The 25,507-nt window shown below is 46.5% G+C and overlaps 1 protein-coding gene across 1 annotated transcript in view; it reads right to left on the bottom strand.

Moving 5' to 3' along the window:
- LOC121005149 (pancreatic lipase-related protein 2-like) overlaps positions 1 to 25,507 on the bottom strand; it is a 247,085-nt gene that overhangs the window by 104,522 nt on the left and 117,056 nt on the right. The window contains exons 7-10 of the mRNA XM_040437715.1: positions 16,152 to 16,250; positions 12,612 to 12,740; positions 11,750 to 11,868; positions 11,561 to 11,681 (exon numbers count right to left, since the gene is read on the bottom strand). Coding sequence (XP_040293649.1) covers positions 11,561 to 11,681; positions 11,750 to 11,868; positions 12,612 to 12,740; positions 16,152 to 16,250 — 468 coding nt within the window. The remainder of the gene's footprint in view (positions 1 to 11,560; positions 11,682 to 11,749; positions 11,869 to 12,611; positions 12,741 to 16,151; positions 16,251 to 25,507) is intronic.

Raw genomic sequence — 25,507 nt, 5'->3', positions numbered from 1 at the left:
ATGGCAGAAAAGAGGCCTAGAAGGAAGAGGACAGGGTAAAGTAGAGTGCGGAGGACAGGTCAAGAAGGAGGAGCACACAGTAATGTGGAAGGCAGAGGAGAGCTAAAGAATTAGGAGAACAGAATAATGTTGAAGACAGAGGACAGGTCTAGAAAGAGGAGGACAGTGTAATGTAGAAGGCAGAGGACAGGTCAAGAAGGAGGAGGACAGGTCCAGGAGGAGGATGACAGAGTAATGTAGAAGGCAGAGGAAAGTTTAAGAAGGAGGAGCACACAGTAATGTAGAAGGCAGAGGACAGGTCATGAAGAAGCACAGAGTAATGTAGAAGGAAGAGGATAGGTCAGGAAGGAGGAGCACACAGTAATGTAGAAGGCAGAGGACAGGTCAAGAAGGAGGGGGACAGAGAAATGTAGAAGGCAGAGGACAAGTCAAGAAGGAGGAGCACACAGTAATGTAGAAGGCAGAGGACAGGTCAAGAAGAAGCACAGAGTAATGTAGAAGGAAGAGGATAGGTCAGGAAGGAGGAGCACACAGTAATGTAGAAGGCAGAGGACAGGTCAAGAAGAAGCACAGAGTAATGTAGAAGGCAGAGGACAAGTCAAGAAGGAGGAGCACACAGTAATGTAGAAGGCAGAGGACAGGTCAAGAAGAAGCACAGAGTAATGTAGAAGGAAGAGGATAGGTCAAGAAGGAGGAGCACACAGTAATGTAGAAGGCAGAGGACAGGTCAAGAAGAAGCACAGAGTAATGTAGAAGGAAGAGGATAGGTCAAGAAGGAGGAGCACACAGTAATGTAGAAGGCAGAGGACAGGTCAAGAAGAAGCACAGAGTAATGTAGAAGGAAGAGGATAGGTCAAGAAGGAGGAGCACACAGTAATGTAGAAGGCAGAGGACAGGTCAAGAAGGAGGGGGACAGAGAAATGTAGAAGGCAGAGGACAAGTCAAGAAGGAGGAGGACAGAGTAATGTAGAAGGCAGAGGACAGGTCAAGAAGGAGGAGGACAGAGTATTGTAGAAGGCAGAGGACAGGTCAAGAAGGAGGGGGACAGAGAAATGTAGAAGGCAGAGGACAGGTCAAGAAGGAGGACTACAGAAGCTAGATTGTAGAGGATAGTTCCAGATGTTGTTTCTAGGAGTAGCAAGATGTGGGTTAGGGCAGGGATAGCTATTAGGGATATGCAAAACGATTTCAGATGAAACATCCGAAGTCGATTTGCATAAAATTTTGTTAGAATATTGTACGGAGCGAGTGCTCCGTACAGTATTAGAATATATTGGCTCCGGTGAGCCGAAGTTATTAGTTCAGGTAATGACTTCGAAAATGAATTTCTATTGTAAAAAAACTTTTACAGAACTCTGGTTTGGTTCTAGAGATGAGCAAATTTCCGCTTATGAAATTCGTTCACACTTCGTTTGGTGGTAAAAGGTGAATTGCGTTATGGATTCTGTTACCACGGACCATACAGCAATTCCATGACTGAATGCATAACGGAATGCCTTTAGAGGCAATCCAATATTCATTCCGTCATAATAGAAGTCTATGGGCTGCAAAACAGATCCATCCCGTTTCCGTTATGCATTCTGTCATAGAATTGCGTTATGGTCCGTGGTAACCGAATCCATAATGCAATTCACCTTTTACCACCAAACGAAGTGTGAACGAATTTCAAAATATGAAATTCACTCATCTCTATTCAGTTCCAAGGTACCACTTTGGTTCCAAGGTTTTTTACAGTAGAAATTAATTTTTGAAGTTATTACCTGAAGTCTCGCGAGACTTCGCAAAGTAATAACTTCGGCTCATCGCAGACAATACATTCTAATACTGTACAGAGCTCCTGCTCCATACAGTATTCTAACAAAGTTTTATGTTAATCGACTTTGGATGTTTCATACTATAGTGTGAAGGCTTTGTGGGAGGGTGTCAACCATGTGTGTGGGAAATGAGGTCATGGATGAAGGAAAGGTTATAGCAAATGAAACGTGAGTTCCATAATGCTTCTGATTGGGTTTGCAGGGGCCAGGTGAATCCGTATGAGGTTTTATGGGTTAGTAGAACTGAAAGTGGGATAGGTTGAGGGGGTCCAGGATTAGGACATATGTCTTTGGCAGTGAAAAGAAGTAGAGAGTTATAGTAGGTGTGAGTAGGACATGAACATCTGAGTGTAAGGAAAGAGGTCAGCGTAGGAGGCCAGAAGAGAGGATAGACTGGATGGAGAGATACAGAGTTCATTGCTGGGTGTGAGGGAGGAGGTCAGTGGGGGCGGCAAGGGGAGAGGATAGACGGGATCGAGAGATACAGAGCTCATTGTTGGGTGTGAGGGAGGAGGTCAGTGGGGGCGGCAAGGGGAGAGGATAGACGGGATCGAGAGATACAGAGCTCATTGTTGGGTGTGAGGGAGGAGGTCAGTGGGGGCGGCAAGGGGAGAGGATAGACGGGATCGAGAGATACAGAGTTCATTGCTGGGTGTGAGGGAGGAGGTCAGTGGGGGCGGCAAGGGGAGAGGATAGACGGGATCGAGAGATACAGAGTTCATTGCTAGGTGTGAGGGAGGAGGTCAGTGGGGGCGGCAAGGGGAGAGGATAGACGGGATCGAGAGATACAGAGCTCATTGTTGGGTGTGAGGGAGGAGGTCAGTGGGGGTGGCCAGGGGAGAGGATAGACGGGATCGAGAGATACAGAGTTCATTGTTGGGTGTGAGGGAGGAGGTCAGTGGGGGTGGCCAGGGGAGAGGATAGACAGGATAAAGAGATACAGAAAATGTTGGTGGGTGTGAGGGAGGAGGTCAGTGGAGGCAGCCAAGGAAGAGGATAGAGGGGATGGAGAGATACAGAGCTCATTGCTGGGTGCGAGGTCGGAGGTCGGCAGAGGCGGTTAGGAGAGAGGATAGAGGGGATGGAGAGATACAGAGCTCATTGCTGGATGGAGAGAGGAAGTCAGCAGAGGCAACCAGGGGAGAGGATAGACAGGATGGAGAGATACAAAGCTCAGTGCTGGGTGTGAGGGAGGAGGTCAGCTTAGGTGGCCAGGAGAGAGGATAGATGGGATTGAGAGATACAGAGCTCATTGCTGGGGGTGATGAAGGAGGTCAGTGGAGGTGGCCAGGGGAGAGGATAGACAGGATGGAGAGATACAGAGCTAATTGATGAGTGTGAGGGAGGAGATCAGCGGAGGCAGTCAGGAGAGAGGATAGACAGGATGGAGAGATACAGAGCTAATTGATGAGTGTGAGGGAGGAGATCAGCGGAGGCAGTCAGGAGAGAGGATAGACAGGATGGAGAGATACAAAGCTCAGTGCTAGGTGTGAGGGAGGAGGTCAGCGGAGGCGGCCAGGGGAGAGGATAGACGGGATGGAGCGATACAGAGCTCATTGTTGGGTGGAGGTATCAGGCAGAATGTTGTGGGTAGAGATGAGTGAATCGAAGTTGACGAAATGGAATTAGATCCGAATTTCAGGAAAAATTCAATTCGCACTGAATCTGAATTTCCTCACGCTTCATGGTAACGAATCACATTTTTTCCTAAAATGGCTGCTGTACGTGTGAGGACAAGGAGCAAGGAACTCTGGGAAGGCGTCAGCAGGCGCTAGGGACAGTGCGAGGAAAGACTTCATTGTGCTAAAAAACGATTTACAAGTTCAGGGAAAGATTATTCAAGGTGCAGGGAAAGGATAGGAAGGAATCATCCCACAGCATTTCTGTAGAACAGGGTTCAGTCGGGGAGGTTACAGCCTGGGGAATAGGAACAATCCTGTTACACCTTGCTGCACTGACTGCGGATCCAAATTGCCATTATACAGATCTGTAATTCCAGCAAACCGTTCTTGTTATTGGGGTGCAAGTGCTGTGTGATACCGCCATTAACAGGGGTTATTACAATGGAGATACTTCTAAGTCTTATTTGCCCTTGTGCGGTGCAGTTATATGTTCTAAAGTTTTTTTGGCCTTGTATTAGTGGGAAAAAAAGAGCTTATTAGCCGCTGTGTGGTGAAGTCCAAAAATTTCAGCCCTTTTTGTCTTGTATTAGTGGCAAAAGTAAAATATATTTGCCGTTCAGCAGTGCAGTTATCAGTTCTAAAGCCTTTTGTGGCGTGTATATGTGGAAAAAAATAAGGGCCTATTTGCCGTTCAGTGGTGCAGTTGTGTGTTTGTGTGTATTAGTGGAAACAATTTAATTTTTTATTTATTTATCTGATCTAACAGTATGTCAGACAGAGAAGTGCAGGCCCTGCTCAGGGGAGTTGCAGAGGCCTAACTGTTTCTGGCCTCAGCGAGAGGCCTGAGCTCCTGGTGTCATCTAGCGGTCGTGTATTGAACAGCAACCCAGCGGTTGACTCTGTCATCTCTGTTTTGGATCCACTCCTGTTTTTCTTGGCTTTAGCAATACTGATGGATTACTGACCAAATGCTGACCGAGTGAAGGCGGATGCTCCACAGACAGGATCTGTATTTTGGGGGGTTATTGTTCTGACAGATCAGAGGAAGGGCAAAATAATCAGTGACATCAACACACACTTACTGCTGACCCCTCTCCGCTCTGTCGGGGGCTCTACTTGTATAAGGGGTTAATAGAACAGGTTCTGTAGACATCTATGTGGAATCAGCTGACGACGGTGTAAAAGGAGTGCGCGTCTTCTTGGCGCTAACATCGACCTGTAAGGCTGAGTTCACATGTGAGTTATTTGGTCAGTTTTGGCCCCGTGACTGCCCAAATAAGTGAAGTGTGCAGTGATTCTAAGAGCGACGCCTGTCATCTGCATGTCCTACGGACTCACAGTATTATCTCACTACCACAGCAGACTCCCTATGTGTGTTACTGCAAGGCACAGTGTTCTACACCGCTATACAGGCACAGTGCTCTACACCACTATACAGGCACAGTGTTCTACACCGCTATACAGGCACAGTGTTCTACACCGCTATACAGGCACAGTGCTCTACAACCCTGTACAGGCACAGTGTTCTACACCACTATACAGGCACAGTGTTTTACACCACTATACAGGCACAGTGTTCTACACCCCTATACAGGCACAGTGTTCTACACCCCTATACAGGCACAGTGTTCTACACCACTATACAGGCACAGTGTTCTACAACCCTGTACAGGCACAGTGTTTTACACCACTATACAGGCACAGTGTTCTACACCGCTATACAGGCACAGTGTTCTACACCCCTATACAGGCACAGTGTTCTACACCACTATACAGGCACAGTGTTCTACACCACTATACAGGCACAGTGTTTTACACCACTATACAGGCACAGTGTTCTACACCCCTATACAGGCACAGTGTTCTACACCCCTATACAGGCACAGTGTTCTACACCCCTATACAGGCACAGTGTTCTACACCACTATACAGGCACAGTGTTCTACAACCCTTTACAGGCACAGTGTTTTACACCACTATACAGGCTCTCTGCAGCCAGGAAATAGGCATTATTTTACGCGATTCGCCGTGAATAAATTCGGGTCGAACCAAATTTTTTCTAAAAATTTGAGGAATCGGCCGAATTGAATTTTTGAAAAATTCGCTCATCTCTAGTTGTAGGTTTAGCTCTCACTTCTGGTATAATTCTGTTCCACATGCAGAGTCCCACTAGTGAACGTGGGCACTGCAAAAGCTTGTTATGTCATATGTTGTATCATGCTATATTTTACTCTTATGTGAAATCCCTGTTACCAGGCTGTTAGGTGCACTACATACATTCCACCACTAGATGGGGGTAGCACCACAGTATAAATAGTGCAGTTCAGTCCTAGTTAGGAGTGTTCAGAGTGTGGAGGAAGAAGGAGATGGAGTGAGGAGCAAGGGGGAAGGAGAGGACCCCTCTCCTCTCAGCTCTCTCTTGGGCTCCACGGCCCAGAGGAGCCAATTTATATCTCAGTGTCCAGCCAGGAAAATAGGAACAGGTGAAGTCTGTATTCTGCCGTCTACTCTTCCAGAGTATCAAGTGGATTTTGCTAAGTTTATTGTGTAAAGACAAAGGCAGGACAATAGCCATTATTCTGGGCTCTAGGCGCCTTTGTATCTAGGTGAAGGATTTATTAGCTTCCGGCAGCCTCACCATTATTTTAAGGACAGATAAGGATTCTGTTGTATCACTTGTGTAGAAGATAAAGACTTGAACTGCATCAACTGAGACTGAAGCAAGGCAAAGAGCTGAACATCAGTGAATACACAACTACCTACGATAGCCTGAGACATAACCACATGTACAGCCTGTTACTGGGATTCATCACATCCAACCTGCATGTGTATCAGAGACTGCATATTACTACTGGATGTAAACTGTTACCAAGAACCTGGTTATAGTAAAGTTCTTAGTTGGATTCAAACCTGCCTCATTCTTCTATCTCCATACTACCACTGCTCTCATCATTTTGCACCATCAAGGTGCTGGCATCATGACAAAACCTAAACCAGGGGCCCAGCCGCACAAGCACTCAGAAACCCAATCACCACCAAGGGCACCTCGATCACCACCTGGCCGGTGTCCCCTGTAACAGAGTGTGCCCCGGAGAATCCAGTGCTGTTCTCCCCTTCACTGCACTGCCGGCCCAGGGAGGTGTCTGCTAAACTGTGAGTACCCGATGAACTGTTGTATCCTTCGGCCCACCGTGAACCTCACGTGTTGCATTTAATTGGCGTCACGAACAGGATCAATATCCTCCGTGCCTTATGTGAATGAGCCCCATTTGTTTGACTGTTTTTATTGGGCTAAGGAACAGTTTGAGTTGCTTATTCTACTTTGAAATCGCACTGTTAAAACTGGCAAAATCGCAGATTTTTCTGTCACTAAAACTGCTTGCTGCGACTGAATTGACTTTGACCTTGAACCTAAAATGGCCGCCAGAGTCCTTCTTGTCTGATTTATGGCGCCATCACTCTGCAAAACACCCTGTTTGGCGGGAGAAATAGGGGGCCGCCTCTTGAAAAGCGCGGGAAAATAATTTCTGCTGCCCCATCACCTCATTACCATCGATTACAATATGAGTGCTGCCTCCCCTATGCTGCAGTACCTAGGGGGCGTGCAAGAGGAAAGGTGGAGCCTGCATGATCAATGGAGCAGTCTGCTAGAGGAGTGGCTGTTTACAGACACGCAGAGAGACGCTAAGCCTACAGATATGTCACAGCCTGAGCCAGGGTGCGAAATGAGTGCACCGCCAGCATACAGCCAAGGTGAAAGACTGCTGCCTTACCCTTGCCCACAACTGTGAGGAGGGTTTACACCACCTAATCCATTATGGCCTGCGAGGCCGAGGTGAAGAAAACTAATCTAACTAACTAATCAAACAAAAATGGATTTTGAAGAACTGACTAAACGCTTAATGGAACACCCTGCCGACAGTCATCCCCGGTTGGAGAGGCGAGTGGGAGTCGTGTTAGCCTTTGACAAGGAGGCTTTGGGTTCCTGAAAGATCAAGGCACAGGCAGAGACTACTATGTGAACCGCCGGTCTGTAAAAAGGAGTTACCTACCTGGCCGGCTGCACAACCTGCATGTGGGAGAGTCAGTGGAGTTTACCTCTGCCAAGGGCATGTGAGGCCCATACGCCACTGCGGTGTCCAGACCACGACCCGAATCTGAAGACTGGGAAGGTTCGGATGATGACGCTGAGACGGGCAGCGAACCAAATACCCCGCCAGGGCCTGTCCGGTCCACGTACCAGCATCAGGCCTCCTTTATTCGGCCAAACATCTTTTGGCAACCGACAGTTCTTGAAAGAGGGGCTGGACTCTCTTATCCGAGAGTCAACGTCAGATGGCTGCACAACAAGAGAAACTTGACCTCTGTGAGCAGGAGCCTGAAAAACAGGTTGATACCCCGGAGTCGGCCTGCCACGCACATGCACATGTTCCAGAAAAGCTGTGCTATGCTCGATCGAGGATCCGTACCCAGGAGGAGATCTTAGCTGAAGCAATTGAGCCTACGGGAGTTCGGATACAGATCTTGTCTCCTGACGGAAGAGTCCTTTGGCCCGTACCTGTGGATGATCCAGAGGAGGAGGATACCTATCTGTGAGTAGGCCTGTAGGCCATTCTACAATTACTGTGCTACTAGGGAGTCCTTCTTTGTTACCCAGCATGGACTGTTGTCAGTTTTCTAAGACACAGTGACAGTTTTTCCAAGTTATTGCTCAGCCTGCTGTCCCTTTAAGAAACTTTCTAGAATCTCTTCTGGCCTGTGTTTTTCTTCTGTTCCAGTTGCACCTGGTTTGCGCAAAATTTTTCCCTTCTTATTCCCTCTTCAGGTTGATGAGAGTTATGCAACAGGACTACAACAATGTTGAAGTCACGTACTCAGAAAGACATTCTTCTGTGCTTGTTTTTATGCAATTCTTATGTTTACAATTCAACAGACTTTTTGCACTTCCCTTATTATGCTGCACTAAAATGTTTTATATTCTAAAGACTTGGTTGGACTTTGCCATGGACTTTATATTATGTTTGTGAGATCAACGCCCATTTGTGTCACCGGCAAGTTCAGAAGAAATGCCGCTCTATATCCCATTTTGCGTTGTGATTCACATAATTTATGATGTTTTCATAATGTGTATTTCTATAAGGTGGATTTTCATACTGTTTGTTATTTATATCTGTCTGCCCTGCCTGCATGCTTTCCTTTATATTTTTCAGGAGATTTCATCAGGTCCTAAATGTGTCGAGGCCGACACATCTTAAACAAGGGGGGTATGCAGCGTCCCACTAGCGTACGTGGGCACTGCAAAAGCTTGTTATGTCATATGTTATATCATGCTGTATTTTATGTAGAATCCCTGTTACCAGGCTGTCAGGTGCACTACATACATTCCACCACTAGATGGGGGTAGAACCACAGTATAAATAGTGCAGTTCAGGCCTAGTTAGGAGTGTTCAGAGTGTGGGAGTTGAAGAAGGAGATGGAGTGAGGAGCTAAGAGGAAGGAGAGGACCCCCTCCTCTCAGCTCTCTCTTGGGCTCCACGGCCCAGAGGAGCCAATTTATATCTCAGTGTCCAGCCAGGAAAATAGGCAGAGGTGAAGTCTGTATTCTACGGTTTACTCTTCCAGAGTATTGGATTTTGCTAAGTTTATTGTGGAAAATACAAAGGAAGGACAAAGTCATTATTCTGGGCTCTAGGCGCCTTTGTATCTAGGTGAAGGATTTATTAGCTTCCGGCAGCCTCACCATTATTTCAAGGACAGATAAGGATTCTGTTGTATCACTTGTGTGTAGAAAGAAAAGACTGGAACTACCTCAACTGAGACAGAACCAGGCAAAGAGCTGAACATCAGTGAGAACTACCTACGATAGCCTGTGCATAAGAGACTGTTTTATTACTGGATGTAAACTGTTATCAAGAACCTGGTTATAGTAAAGTTCTCAGTTGGATTCAAACCTGCCTCATTCTTCTATCTCCATACTACCACTGCTCTCATCATTTTGCACCATCAAGGTGCTGGTGTCACGACATTACCTAAATCAGGGGCCCAGCCGCACAAGCACTCAGAAACCCAATCACCATCAAGGGCACCTCGATCACCACCTGGCCGGTGTCCCCTGTAACAGAGTGTGCCCCGGAGAATCCAGTGCTGTTCTCCCCTTCACTGCACTGCTGGCCCAGGGAGGTGTCTGCTAAACTGTGAGTACCCGATGAACTGTATGTACATTCCGGCCCACCGTGAACCTCACGTGTTCTACCCCTGCGGACCGGCACGTTGCACACATTTATTAATATATTTACCTATTCACACAAGAATCACTAATGACTGATACCAGGTGAGGAGAATGTGGGGTCAGGACAGAGCAGAGGCGAGGAAATACAGAGATACACTGTATAAATATTGGGGGAGTTATTATGGGGTAATATTTGAAGTCCGTTTTCTTTCAGTCTGATTCGTGGGACTTTGCACCAAATTCCTCAAATGTCACACGATGTTTGTTAAATCTGCTGCCTCTTTACACCTGACACTTCTGTCCTGAAATGTTGCTCCACTTTTCCTCCACCTCTTATGTACTGGAGTGAAATCAGTTACATATCTGAGCACGCCGACAACTGGAGTGAGTGAAGTAAAAATGTAAAAAGTCACAGAATTATACACAAGGGACACAAAAAGCCCATATTTTGCAACTCTTTGAGGCCATAATTCTGGAGAGCAGGGTCTGATACATCCTCCCCTTCCCCCATTGCCTTCTATACACAGCAGGGTGACAAAGACAAACCAAAAAGACAGGAAGGTGTGAATGAGGATCAAATCAAGGTTCATCTTCACACTGGTAATACTTCTCATCCTCATACTAGTACTACTTCTCATCCTCATACTAGTACTACTTCTCATCCTCATACTAGTACTACTTCTCATCCTCATACTAGTACTACTTCTCATCCTCATACTAGTACTACTTCTCATCCTCATACTAGTACTACTTCTCATACTAGTACTACTTCTCATCCTCATACTAGTAATACTTCTCATACTAGTACTACTTCTCATCCTCATACTAGTAATACTTCTCATCCTCATACTAGTACTACTTCTCATACTAGTACTACTTCTCATCCTCATACTAGTACTACTTCTCATCCTCATACTAGTAATACTTCTCATCCTCATACTAGTACTACTTCTCATCCTCATACTAGTACTACTTCTCATCCTCATACTAGTACTACTTCTCATCCTCATACTAGTACTACTTCTCATCCTCATACTAGTACTACTTCTCATCCTCATACTAGTACTACTTCTCATCCTCATACTAGTACTACTTCTCATACTAGTACTACTTCTCATCCTCATACTAGTAATACTTCTCATCCTCATACTAGTACTACTTCTCATACTAGTACTACTTCTCATCCTCATACTAGTACTACTTCTCATCCTCATACTAGTAATACTTCTCATCCTCATACTAGTACTACTTCTCATCCTCATACTAGTACTACTTCTCATCCTCATACTAGTACTACTTCTCATCCTCATACTAGTACTACTTCTCATCCTCATACTAGTACTACTTCTCATCCTCATACTAGTAATACTTCTCATCCTCATACTAGTAATACTTCTCATCATCCTCATACTAGTACTACTTCTCATCCTCATACTAGTAATACTTCTCATCCCCATACTAGTACTACTTCTCATCCCCATACTAGTACTACTTCTCATCCCCTTACTAGTAATACTTCTCATCCTCATACTAGTAATACTTCTCATCCTCATACTAGTAATACTTCTCATCCCCATACTAGTACTACTTCTCATCCTCATACTAGTACTACTTCTCATCATCCTCATACTAGTACTACTTCTCATCCTCATACTAGTAATGCTTCTCATCCTCATACTAGTAATACTTCTCATCCCCATACTAGTAATACTTCTCATCCTCATACTAGTACTACTTCTCATCCTCATACTAGTACTACTTCTCATCATCCTCATACTAGTACTACTCCATCATTTATATACAATAGTATGACTTCAACTGCTATAAATATCATCCTTGTAGTGTGACAAGTGACAATAACTCCCATCATCCCAGGGCTGCTGGTTCAGACATACGTTGGTAGTCGAATCGGGGTCCGGTGTTGAGGTAGTAGACACGGCAGTTTGAGGCGTTCCCGGGGTCTGTGTTGTAGCCCATTATGGAGCAGCTGCCATTGGAGCAGGGGAAGCCATCGCCCTATGGGGGAGGGGCAGTTAGGTCTGCTGTATGATGGGGGGACTGGTCAGGGGTAGGTTGGGACTTACCTCTAGGAATGCACTGTAGCTGGAGGCGCAGTAGCCCATGAGGCCGCCGGGAGCAAGGAACGATGATATGAGTAGGTAATAACTGCTAACGTGATTACATAAAGCGAGATCCCGGAAAGCTGGCAGGATAAAGAAACTGGTTACAGCAAGACAGTGGGAGTAGTAGTAGCAGACAGGAGGAGTAGTCACCAGAACTTCTATTAAAAATGGAAAGTTCTACAACTTTCTAATTGGCTTACTATGATTCCCAGCACCAGTTTTTGGTGCAAAAAAGTTGGTGCAATTTTAAGACCTTTGCAGCTAAATATAGGAACATGCATCGTTTTTATGCCGCCCTCGACAATGGGGAGTGCTATGGCTGGGACGGGGGAGGGGCCATCAGCCCCAGCAAATTCACAAACATTTCCAGCAGTTTCCTGGCATATTTGACAACTGATAACTTCTCCAGTCAGGGGCCACAAAAGATTTAAATGCACAATGTATCCAGTCTAGACAATGCTCTGTGAGCTTAACAGCCTGGACTGATACATTGTAGCGAACTGTCCACTGACAGCAAGACTATTAGATTGTATATAAAGAGCGGGGCTCTGTGAAGAGCAATCAGAGAATAAGGGACCCATCTACTGTTTCTCTACAGGGGCCCCTGTCTACCTCGACATCACCAATGGTATAACCTGAAATTTCTGCAAAAAATATCTTAATCTGAGCCTCAGTTATTATACAGGCCTAATCATATAAGGCAGGAGGACCTTTAGGGCCTGTTAGACCCCAGGTCACAGAAGCAGCTGCATCCTCTGTCCTGTGGGTTGTGGATACCCGTGACCTCCATACACATCTAATCTCTGTCACATTGTGCAGTTACCTCCTAAAAGACTTTTAGCTTTCTCCAGGTCCATGATCTGACTCCCGTCGCACCCCGTTTGTCTTTCTCCTCCATTTGGGATGAAATCTCGGTCACCAATATTTTTCCTCATCCCGAGCCCGATCGGACCTATAGTACCAAAGACATGGGACATTTACATAGTAGCAGCAACATAACTCTACCTGGACTAATGGACGGAGAAGGATTTGTTTCAGCAGGTCACAGGAGTGAGAATGATCTGGAGGATGATAGCTGCAGGAATATGACCTGGAAGATATGAACTAAAGGAAGTGAGCCGAAGAATATGTCCTGGTGGATGTCACCTAAAGAATATGACCTGGTGGATGTCACCTGAAGAATATGGCCTGGAGGATGTCACCTGAAGAATATGGCCTGGAGGATGTCACCTGAAGAATATGGCCTGGAGGATGTCACCTGAAGAATATGCCCTGGAGGATGTCACTTGAAGAATATGACCTGGAGGATGTCACATGAAGAATATGACCTGGAGGATGTCACCTGAAGAATATGCCCTGGAGGATGTCACCTGAAGAATATGGCCTGGAGGATGTCACCTGAAGAATATGGCCTGGAGGATGTCACCTGAAGAATATGGCCTGGAGGATGTCACCTGAAGAATATGACCTGGAGGATGTCACCTGAAGAATATGGCCTGGAGGATGTCACCTGAAGAATATGACCTGGAGGATGTCACATGAAGAATATGACCTGGAGGATGTCACATGAAGAATATGGCCTGGAGGATGTCACCTGAAGAATATGGCCTGGAGGAGGTGACTTGAAGAATATGGCCTGGAGGATGTCACATGAAGAATATGGCCTGGAGGATGTCACATGAAGAATATGGCCTGGAGGATGTCACATGAAGAATATGGCCTGGAGGAGGTGACTTGAAGAATATGGCCTGGAGGATGTCACATGAAGAATATGGCCTGGAGGATGTCACATGAAGAATATGGCCTGGAGGATGTCACATGAAGAATATGGCCTGGAGGAGGTGACTTGAAGAATATGACCTGAAGGATGTGACCTGAAGAATATGGCCTTTAAGAGGTGATCTGTCACCTGAAGAATATGATCTGGAGGATATTATCTGGAGGATATGACCTGAATGATATAACCTGGGGGATGTGACCTATAGGTTGTGATCTGAAGGACATGACCTGGGGGAAAAGATATGGTGGGTATAATCTGGCGGATATGACCAGGAGGATATGACCTAGGGCTGTGATGGCTAACCCTCGGCACTCCAGCTGTGGGAAAACTACAACTCCCAAGATGCACACTTGCTTGGCTCCATAGAAATGAATGGAGCATGCTGGGAGTCGTAGTTTCACCACTGCTGGAGTGCCGGAGGTTAGCCATCATTGACCTAGGGGATGTGATGTTGGAACTATGAGCTGCAGATGATGACCTGAGAAATATGACCTGGAGAAGATGATCTAGTGTTACCTGGAGGATGGGACTTGGAGGATATGAGCTGTAGGATATAACCTGGGGGATGTGCACTGGATACGATTCTCATCATTTAGTCAAATTTCTCATGACTCCAACAATTTTGAATTTCTACAAACTCAGCAACTGTAGTATGATGTCCTGGAGTGACGACAGCTGGGTGAACTTGTTCACATTCACATAGCTCCGGGTAATTCTGGTGTGTGAGGTAACTGGAGACAACCCTGTTCACGCGTGGAACACGCATGGAGCAAAGGATGATGACATGGACCTTGAGACCATCACTTTATGTGACCTATGGTCACCATATTCCTGTTCTACATTGTTACAAGAAAGGTCATAATTCTCTCGACAACAATTAAACTTCAAGAAACCAGGGACTTAACCAGGAGAGCAAGTGCCCCTGGCCCCGCTGTGATTTGTGGGGGTCTAACCTCATCGAATATACATGGAAGGTATGGAGAGGCCATCAACTGAAACTCGTGAAAAGCCCCTGTAATCCTCTGCATTTCTATCAGTTCAGTAAATTATCCTTGTCTAGAAGATGAATCAATAATAGGATGTCAGTGCACCCAAACCACACATAGGATGAGTGATAAACCTCCAGTGCTGACCCTAGGGATCCCCATGTCACCTGGCAGCGCACAATTAGGGGGCTCTCCGCCCATGTCACCTGGCAGCGCACAATTAGGGGGCTCTCCGCCCATGTCACCTGGCAGCGCACAATAAGGGGGCTCTCCGCTCATGTCACCTGGCAGCGCACAATTAGGGGGCTCTCTCCCCATGTCACCTGGCAGCGCACAATTAGGGGGCTCTCCGCCCATGTCACCTGGCAGCGCACAATTAGGGGGCTCTCCGCTCATGTCACCTGGCAGCGCACAATTAGGGGGCTCTCCGCCCATGTCACCTGGCAGCGCACAATTAGGGGGCTCTCCGCCCATGTCACCTGGCAGCGCACAATTAGGGGGCTCTCCGCTCATGTCACCTGGCAGCGCACAATTAGGGGGCTCTCTCCCCATGTCACCTGGCAGCGCACAATTAGGGGGCTCTCCGCCCATGTCACCTGGCAGCGCACAATTAGGGGGCTCTCCGCCCATGTCACCTGGCAGCGCACAATTAGGAGGCTCTCCGACCATGTCACCGGACAGCACACAAGTAGGGGGCACTCCGCCCATGTCACCTGGCAGCGCACAATTAGGGGGCTCTCCGCCCATGTCACCTGGCAGCGCACAATTAGGGGGCGCTCCGCCCATGTCACCTGGCAGCGCACAATTAGGGGGCTCTCTCCCCATGTCACCTGGCAGCGCACAATTAGGGGGCTCTCCGCCCATGTCACCTGACAGCACACAAGTAGGGGGCGCTCCGCCCATGTCACCTGGCAGCACACAAGTAGGGGGCTCTCCGCCCATGTCACCTGGCAGCGCACAATTAGGGGTCTCTCCGCCCATGTCACCTGGCAGCGCACAATTAGGGGGCTCTCCGCCCATGTCACCTGACAGCGCACAATTAGGGGTCTCTCCGCCCATGTCACCTGGCAGCGCACAATTAGGGGTCTCTCCACCCATGTCACCTGGCAGCGCACAATTAGGGGGCGCTCCGCCCATGTCACCTGACAGCACACAAGTAGGGGGCGCTCCGCCCATGTCACCTGGCAGCGCACAATTAGGGGGCTCTCTCCCCATGTCACCTGGCAGCGCACAATTAGGGGTCTCTCCGCCCCTGTGTCACCTGGCAGCGCACAATTAGGGGGCGCTCTGCCCGTGTCACAGATGGAAAAAGCCTTAAATGCTGCAGGCACAGAGTAAGAACATGACTGAACGGCACATTGCAGTCTGACTCTATCACAGATGAAAAAACCTACAGTAATAATAATTTTTATATCTATTATATTTAAAGGGAAGATATGGGAATCGGGAATTGCTGGGAATTGTAGTGCACGCTGCCTTTTTTCTGTTGGGCTGGCGACCTCCTCAGAGCTGAGATTAGCAATAGGAAACCACTGGGAGCAGCGCTGGAGTCACTGATATTTAGCGACAATGATCGGCCTGAGAAGCCGAGCCTCACCTGCGTCTGTGTGAATGGCTATAACAGTATCGGCATCAGTCGGATCAATAGAAACTTCAGCTGCTTCATTCTCGAAGCCGGGTCGGGCCGCATCCAGAACTGGGCAGAAAACATCAAATTTCATTATAAGATTCATTTATAAGGAAAAAATATAGAACTAGAAGGAAATACATAGGGGGAGATTTATCAAAACTGGTGTAAAGAACTGGCTCATTTACCCACAGCAACCAATCAGATTCTTCCTTTCATTTTCCAAAGTAGCTGTCCAAAATGAAAGGTGGAATCTGATTGGTTGCTATGGGCAACTAAGCCAGTTCTACTTTCCGCCAGTTTGATAAATGACCTTGAAAATTGCTGACACTGTGTGTGAGAGAAGCGTGTGTGCTGTGTCTGCGAGGCTGGGGCCTAGTTAGACCGTGAGCAGGGGCATCATCCATGGCAGTTAAAATTTTGATGCTCCGAACATTCCGCCATTCTTTTATATGGGGGATTTTTTTTGTTTTAAAACACAATTTTTTTTTAAAACGACAACGTTGATCAAGCGTGTGTGTATCTATGTTTGTGTGGGTATGTGTGAGGGTGCGTGTATATGTATGTGTGAGGGTGTGTGTGTATGTATGTGTGAGGGTGCGTGTGTATGTATGTGTGAGGGTGCCTGTGTATGTGAGGCTGTGTGCGTGTGTATGTATGTGTGAGGGTGTGTGTGTATGTATATGTGAGGGTGTGTGTGTATGTGAGGCTGTGTGCGTGTGTATGTATGTGTGAGGGTGTGTGTGTATGTATATGTGAGGGTGTGTGTGTATGTGAGGCTGTGTGTGTGTGTGTATGTATGTGTGAGGGTGTGTGTGTGTGTATGTATGTGTGAGGGTGCGTGTGTATGTATGTGTGAGGGTGTGTGTGTATGTATGTGTGAGGGTGCGTGTATATGTATGTGTGAGGGTGTGTGTGTATGTATGTGTGAGGGTGCGTGTGTATGTATGTGTGAGGGTGTGTGTGTATGTATATGTGAGGGTGTGTATATATGTATGTGTGAGGGTGCGTGTATGTGTGAGGGTGCGTGTATATGTATGTGTGAGGGTGCGTGTGTATGTATATGTGAGGGTGTGTGTGTATGTGAGGCTGTGTGTGTGTGTGTATGTATGTGTGAGGGTGTGTGTGTGTGTATGTATGTGTGAGGGTGCGTGTGTATGTATGTGTGAGGGTGTGTGTGTATGTATGTGTGAGGGTGCGTGTATATGTATGTGTGAGGGTGTGTGTGTATGTATGTGTGAGGGTGCGTGTGTATGTATGTTTGAGGGTGTGTGTGTATGTATATGTGAGGGTGTGTATGTATGTGTGAGGGTGCGTGTATATGTATGTGTGAGGGTGCGTGTGTATGTATGTGTGAGGGTGCGTGTGTATGTATGTGTGAGGGTGTGTGTGTATGTATATGTGAGGGTGTGTGTGTATGTGAGGCTGTGTGTGTGTGTGTATGTATGTGTGAGGGTGTGTGTGTGTGTATGTATGTGTGAGGGTGCGTGTGTATGTATGTGTGAGGGTGTGTGTGTATGTATGTGTGAGGGTGCGTGTGTATGTATGTTTGAGGGTGTGTGTGTATGTATATGTGAGGGTGTGTATGTATGTGTGAGGGTGCGTGTATATGTATGTGTGAGGGTGCGTGTGTATGTATGTGTGAGGGTGCGTGTGTATGTATGTGTGAGGGTGTGTGAGTGTATGTGTGAGGGTGTGTGTGTATGTATGTGTGAGGGTGTGTGAGTGTATGTGTGAGGGTGCATGTGTATGTGTGAGGGTGCATGTGTATGTATGTGTGAGGGTGTGTGTGTATGTATGTGTGAGGGTGTGTGTGTATGTATATGTGAGGGTGTGTATATATGTATGTGTGAGGGTGTGTATGTATGTATGTATGTGTGAGGGTGCGTGTGTATGTATGTGTGAGGGTGTGTGTGTATGTGAGGCTGTGTGTGTGTGTTTGTATGTGTGATGGTGCGTGTGTATGTGAGCCTGTGTATGTATGTGTGAGGGTGCGTGTGTATGTATGTGTGAGGGTGCGTGTGTATGTGAGGCTGTGTGTGTGTATGTATGTGTGAGGGTGTGTGTGTATGTATGTGTGAGGGTGCGTGTGTATGTATGTGTGAGGGCGCGTGTGTATGTATGTGTGAGGGTGCGTGTGTATGTATGTGTGAGGGTGCGTGTGTATGTATGTGTGAGGGTGCGTGTGTATGTATGTGTGAGGGTATGTGTTTGTTTATGTATATGTGAGGGTGTGTATATATGTATGTGTGAGGGTGCGTGTGTATGTATGTGTGAGGGTGGGTGTGTATGTATGTGTGAGGGTGTGTGAGTGTATGTGTGAGGGTGCATATGTGTGTGTGAGGGTGTGTGAGTGTGTGTAAGCGTGCGTGTGTATGTATGTGTGAGTGTGTGTAAGTGTGCGTGTGTATGTGAGGCTGTGTGTGTGTGTGTATGTATGTGTGAGTGTGTGTAAGTGTGCGTGTGTATGTGAGGCTGTGTGAGTGTGTATGTATGTGTGAGGGTGGGTGTGTATGTATGTGTGAGGGTGGGTGTGTATGTGAGGCTGTGTGTGTGTGTATGTATGTGTGAGGGTGTGTGTGTATGTATGTGTGTGTGTGTATGTATGTGTGAGGGTGCGTGTGTATGTATGTGTGAGGGTGCGTGTGTATGTATGTGTGAGGGTGTGTGTGTATGTATGTGTGTGTGTGTGTATGTATGTGTGTGTGCGTATGTATGTGTGAGGGTGCATATGTGTGTGTGAGGGTGTGTAAGTGTGCGTGTGTATGTATGTGTGAGGGTGTGTGAGTGTATGTGTGAGGGTGCATGTGTATGTATGTGTGTGTGTGTGTGTGTGAGTGTGTATGTATGTGTGAGGGGGTGTGTGTGTGTATGTGTGAGGGTGGGTGTGTTTGTGAGGCTGTGTGTGTGTGTATGTATGTGTGAGGGTGTGTGTGTGTATGTATGTATGTATGTGTGAGGGTGTGTGTGTGTGTGTATGTATGTGTGAGGGTGCGTGTGTATGTATGTGTGAGGGTGGGTGTGTATGTGAGGCTGTGTGTGTGTGTATGTATGTGTGAGGGTGCGTGTGTATGTATGTGTGAGGGTGCGTGTGTGTATGTATGTGTGAGGGTGCATGTGTATGTATGTGTGAGTGTGTGTGAGTGTGTATGTATGTGTGAGGGTGTGTGTATGTATGTATGTGTGAGGGTGCGTGTGTATGTATGTGTGAGGGTGTGTGTATGTATGTGTGAGGGTGTGTGTATGTATGTATGTGTGAGGGTGCATGTGTATGTATGTGTGAGGGTGCGTGTGTATGTAAGTGTGAGGGTGTGTGTATGTATGTATGTGTGAGGGTGCATGTGTATGTATGTGTGAGGGTGCATGTGTATGTATGTGTAAGGGTGCGTGTGTGTATGTATGTGTGAGGGTGCATGTGTATGTATGTGTAAGGGTGCGTGTGTGTATGTATGTGTGAGGGTGTGTGTATGTATGTATGTGTGAGGGTGCGTGTGTATGTATGTGTGAGGGTGTGTGTATGTATGTATGTGTGAGGGTGTGTGTATGTATGTATGTGTAAGGGTGTGTGTATGTATGTGTGAGGGTGCGTGTGTATGTATGTATGAGGGTGTGTGTGTATGTATGTGTGAGGGTGCATATGTGTGTGTGAGCGTGTGTGAGTGTGTGTAAGTGTGCGTGTGTATGTGAGGCTGTGTGTGTGTGTATGTATGTGTGAGGGTGCGTGAGTGTGTGTAAATGTGCGTGTGTGTATATGTCAGGGCTCCAGACTAAAAAAAATATCAAGGAGCCATTGGCTCCTAACCTGAAAAATTTAGGAGCCAAGTTAAAATTTTTAGTCAACAAATTTAAAATACATATAATTACGGTATAATAAAAAAAAAAGACATACCAAAATTTTCACTCTATTTCGATACCATAAAAAAGTATTGCGATACTCGATACTACGTGAAAAAAAAAAAAAAAAAAAAAAAAACTGCGTGCATTCCACATTTTATGGAATGTCTGGACCATAATAGAACAGTCTGATCCTAATTTTTGTCGGGACAAGGTGAGAAAAAAATGACAAATTGCAAATTTTTAAAGTTTTTTTTCTGTTATAGCGTTCACCGCATAGGAGATATTTTTAAATATTTTAATAGTTCGCACTTTTTTGGGTGTGGCGATATGTAATATTTATTTATTGTTTATATATTTTATATGTAAAATTGGGAAAGGGGGTGATTTATACTTAATATTTTGGTGTGGTTTTTTTTTTACTTTTTTTTTTTTTTTACTATTTATTTAATAACTATTTCCCCCCTTAGGGGCCAGAACCTGGGATCTTTTCATCCCTTGTCCTATTCACCCTAATAGATCTCTATCAGGGTGACTAGGACCACACACTCTAACTGCTGCCCTGTGCTCTGTGCACACAGCAGCAGGGAGCCGACTATGGCAGCCAGGGCTTCAGTAGCTTCCTGGCTGCCATGGTAACCGATCGGAGCCCCGGGATTATACTGCTGGGGCTCAGATCGGAACTGCCACTAATGAGATGGAGGGGAGGGGGGGACCCTGGGGCCACTGCCACCAATGATTATAATAGTTATAATACTGGGGGGGGGGGGGGTTGGGGGCGCACTGCGTTACCAATGATTATACTTTATAATACTGGGGTTTGGGGGGGGGGGTGCAGTGCACTGCGCCACCAATGAATATACAGTTTCAAGAAAAAGTATGTGAACCCTTTGGAATGATATGGATTTCTGCACAAATACTGTAGGTCATAAAATGTGATCTGATCTTCATCTAAGTCACAACAATAGACAATCACAGTCTGCTTAAACTAATAACACACAAAGAGTTAAATGTTACCATGTTTATATTGAACACACCATGTAAACATTCACAGTGCAGGTGGAGAAAGTATGTGAACCCCTAGACTAATGACATCTCCAAGAGCTAATTGGAGTGAGGTGTCAGCCAACTGGAGTCCAATCAATGAGAGGAGATTGGAGGTGTTGGTTAAAGCTGCCCTGCCCTATAAAAAACACACACCAGTTCTGGGTTTGCTTTTCACAAGAAGCATTGCCTGATGTGAATGATGCCTCGCACAAAAGAGCTCTCAGAAGACCTACGATTAAGAATTGTTGACTTGCATAAAGCTGGAAAGGGTTATAAAAGTATCTCCAAAAGCCTTGCTGTTCATCAGTCCACGGTAAGACAAAGTGTCTATAAATGGAGGAAGTTCAGCACTGCTGCTACTCTCCCTAGGAGCAGCCGTCCTGTAAAGATGACTGCAAGAGCACAGCGCAGACTGCTCAATGAGGTGAAGAAGAATCCTAGAGTGTCAGCTAAAGACTTACAAAGTCTATGGCATATGCTAACATCCCTGTTAGCGAATCTACAATACGTAAAACACTAAACAAGAATAGCTTTCATGGGAGGATACCACAGAGGAAGCCACTGCTGTCCAAAAAAAACATTGCTGCACGTTTACAGTTTACACAAGAGCACCTGGATGTCCCACAGCAGTACTGGCAAAATATTCTGTGGACAGATGAGACCAAAGTTGAGTTGTTTGGAAGAAACACACAACACTATGTGAGGAGAAAAAGAGGCACAGCACACCAACCTCAAAACCTCATCCCAACTGTGAGGTATGGTGGTGGGGGCATCATGGTTTGGGGCTGCTTTGCTGCGTCAGGGCCTGGACGGATTGCTATCATCGAAGGACAAATGAATTCCCAAGTTTATCAAGACATTTTGCAGGAGAACTTGAGGCCATCTGACCACCAGCTGAAGCTCAACAGAAGATGGGTGTTGCAACAGGACAACGACCCAAAGCATAGAAGTAAATCAACAACAGAATGGCTTAAACAGAAGAAAATCCGCCTTCTGGAGTGGCCCAGTCAGAGTCCTGACCTCAACCCGATGGAGATGCTGAGGCATGACCTCAAGAAAGCGATTCACACCAGACATCCCAAGAATATTGCCGAACTGAAACAGTTCTGTAAAGCGGAATAGTGAAGAATTACTCCTGACCGTTGTGCACGTCTGATCTGCAACTACAGGGAACGTTTGGTGGAAGTTATTGCTGCCAAAGGAGGTTCAACCAGTTATTAAATCCAAGGTTTCACATACTTTTTCCACCTGCACTGTGAATGTTTACATGGTGTGTTCAATAAAAACATGGTAACATTTAACTCTTTGTGTGTCATTAGTTTAAGCCGACTGTGATTGTCTATGTTGTGACTTAGATGAAGATCAGATCACATTTTATGACCAATTTGTGCAGAAATCCATATCATTCCAAAGGGTTCACATACTTTTTCCACCTGCACTGTGAATGTTTACATGGTGTGTTCAATAAAAACATGGTAACATTTAACTCTTTGTGTGTCATTAGTTTAAGCAGACTGTGATTGTCACGGCCATGGCTATGACCGTGACTCCTGAACCGCATGCGGTTGTCAGCGGTTTTCATTGGTGTTCAATCACAGGTGAGGGCTGTGGTATTGGCCTCACCTGTGGTTGCCGCTGGCAACAGTATGTATGTGGCAGCGTAGCAGGCTGAGCTGTGCCATGCAGCTCGCTACGCTGCGCATGCGGTTTTGTGTGTGATGTGTGGATGTGTGCACTGTGTTTTATGTTATTGTGTGCACGTTCCCTTTAAGTGGTGTTTTCCCTTCCCTGGTGTTGGAAGGGTTAATCCCCTTCCTAGTGTGTGTGATCACTGGGTGTGTCCGACTGTGGGGTGTGGCTTCTTGGCCTATAAAGCCTCACTGCTTTTGCAGGCCTTCAGGTTGCTTCAGCCATGCTTAGCTGAGAGCAGCCTCATGTATTTATTACCTGCCAGTAAGAGCCACCCCTGTGGTCATAACCATAATGTCGCTTTAAGTTATTTCTAGTTATGTGTGATGTCCGTGTGATGTTTTATATGTGATTTTGTGCAGCTATGGATCTGGGTCCCTGTGTGGGGATGCGTTTGTGATCTGCACCCTGCTAACACAGGGATCCAGTCAGCAAGGCTGTGGCAGGTAGGTGGAACTCTTTGTTCACCTGCCATATCCATAGAGCTGTTTATGTCTCCCCTTTTCCTGCAGCTTGGCCGTTGAGACTCCTGCTCCTCCGTGTCTAGGAGGAGTGGGCTTGTCTTACTCAGCTCCTAGGTGAGGGTCATCTTGAGGGCTAGCAGGGACTTTTAGGTTCCGGAGCATGGGCCCTCCTACCATCAAGGTTGGCTCATGTAGCTAGGAGCCAGGGTCAGGTTAGGGATGCGTTTAGGAGGTGACCTGCTCCCTAATCCTGTCTTCATGGCCAAGCAGCCGTAACATCACCGGGATTTCCCCCATCCTCAGCCGTGACAGTGATTGTCTATTGTTGTGACTTAGATGAAGATCAGATCACATTTTATGACCAATTTGTGCAGAAATCCATATAATTGAAGGGTTCACATACTTTTTCTTGCAACTGTAGTTGATGCCTGAATACAAACGCAGGCTGCGGGTGCCGGCCATATCCCATACCCGGCCTCTATGACTGCGTGCTGTGATCTGCCGCTATTAACCCCTCAGGTGCCGCACCTGACCGGTTAATAGCGGCAGATCACAGCGCGTAGTGATGGGGCTGGGTATGGGATATGGCCGGCACCCGCAGCCTGCGTTTGTATTCAGGCATCAACTATATTCCACATATACTTTTCCAGCTCACCTGTCCGGTCTTTAATACTCCCGACTTCTGATGCCTTGGGTGAGTCCCAGGTACGACAGGGCAAAAAATGAAGAAAGCGGCTTCAGAATAGATTGAAGGTCCTCTTAAAACTTCTCCTTTATTGCAATATATATAACAGCAGACACATCCACATCGTATGCAGTGATCAGTAACGCGTTTCAGACATCTCGTTTCAGACGATTAACCACTACAGGACCGCCGTAGGCAGGATTGCTCTTTGCGACGGCCCTGTTTTTCCGAGTGGACGCGCCGGCACGTCATCTCGTGAGACGCGAGATTTCCTGTGAACGCGCGCACACAGGCGCGCGCGTTCACAGGAACTGCAGGTAATCGAGTGGATCTGCAGCCTGCCAGCGGTGATCATTCGCTGGCAGGCTGTAGATCCGATTTTTTTAAACTCCTTAAAGGTATATTAGACGCTGTTTTGATAACAGCGTCTAATATACCTGCTACCTGGTCCTCTGGGGATCCCTTTTGCTTGGATCGACCACCAGAGGACACAGGCAGCTCTGTAAAGTAGCACCAAACACCACTACACTACAACCCCCCTGTCACTTATTAACCCCTTATTAACCCCTGATCCCCCAATATAGACTCACTGATCACCCCCCTGTCACTGATCACCCCCCTGTCATTGATCACCCCCCTGTAAGGCTCCATTCAGACGTCCATATGTGTTTTGCGGATCCGCAAAACACATACGGACGTCTGAATGGAGCCTTACAGGGGGGGTGATCACCCCATATAGACTCCCTGATCACCCCCCTGTCATTGATCACCCCCCTGTAAGGCTCCATTCAGACGTCCGTATGTGTTTTGCGGATCCGCGGATCCGCAAAACACGGACACCGCGGATCCGCAAAACACGGACACCGGCAATGTGCTTTGCGCATTTTGCGGATCCGCACATTGCCAGAACTATATAGAAAATGCCTTTTCTTGTCCGCAATTGCAGACAAGAATAGGACATGTTCTATAGGCTCTACAAAAAACGCAGTGTTCGCCCGATTAGGCCTGATCTTGTGCGCACACTTGTGTTCAGTCCACCCCACCGCAGTGATAGAAATATATATTTTTCTGATCACTGCAAAAACACCGTAAAATCGCTGCGGCGCAATAAAGATCACTTTTGAGGGGCATGGCGAGTTCATAGAAGATTTTTTTTTTTTTTCCCAAGTTAGCGGAAATAGATTTTTTTTTTTTTTTTTTTTTCTTACAAAGTCTCATATTCCACTAACTTGTGACAAAAAATAAAATCTCACATGAACTCACCATACCCCTCACGGAATCCAAATGCGTAAAATTTTTTAGACATTTCTATTCCAGACTTCTTCTCACACTTTAGGGCCCCTAAAATGCCAGGGCAGTATAAATACCCCACAAGTGACCCCATTTCGGAAAGAAGACACCCCAAGGTATTCCTTGAGGGGCATATTGAGTTCATGAAAGATTGAACTTTTTGTCACAAGTTAGCGGAAAGGGAGACTTTGTGAGAAAAAATAAATAAATATCAATTTCCGCTAACTTGTGCCAAAAAAAAAAACTTCTATGAACTCGCCATGCCCCTCACGGAATACCTTGGGGTGTCTTCTTTCCAAAATGGGGTCACTTGTGGG

Source organism: Bufo bufo, chromosome 6, assembly GCF_905171765.1.
Source record: "Bufo bufo chromosome 6, aBufBuf1.1, whole genome shotgun sequence".
Lineage (NCBI taxonomy): Eukaryota > Metazoa > Chordata > Amphibia > Anura > Bufonidae > Bufo > Bufo bufo.
The sequence above is the reverse complement of the archived record's forward strand: the minus strand, read 5'-3'. Positions and strand labels throughout refer to the sequence as shown.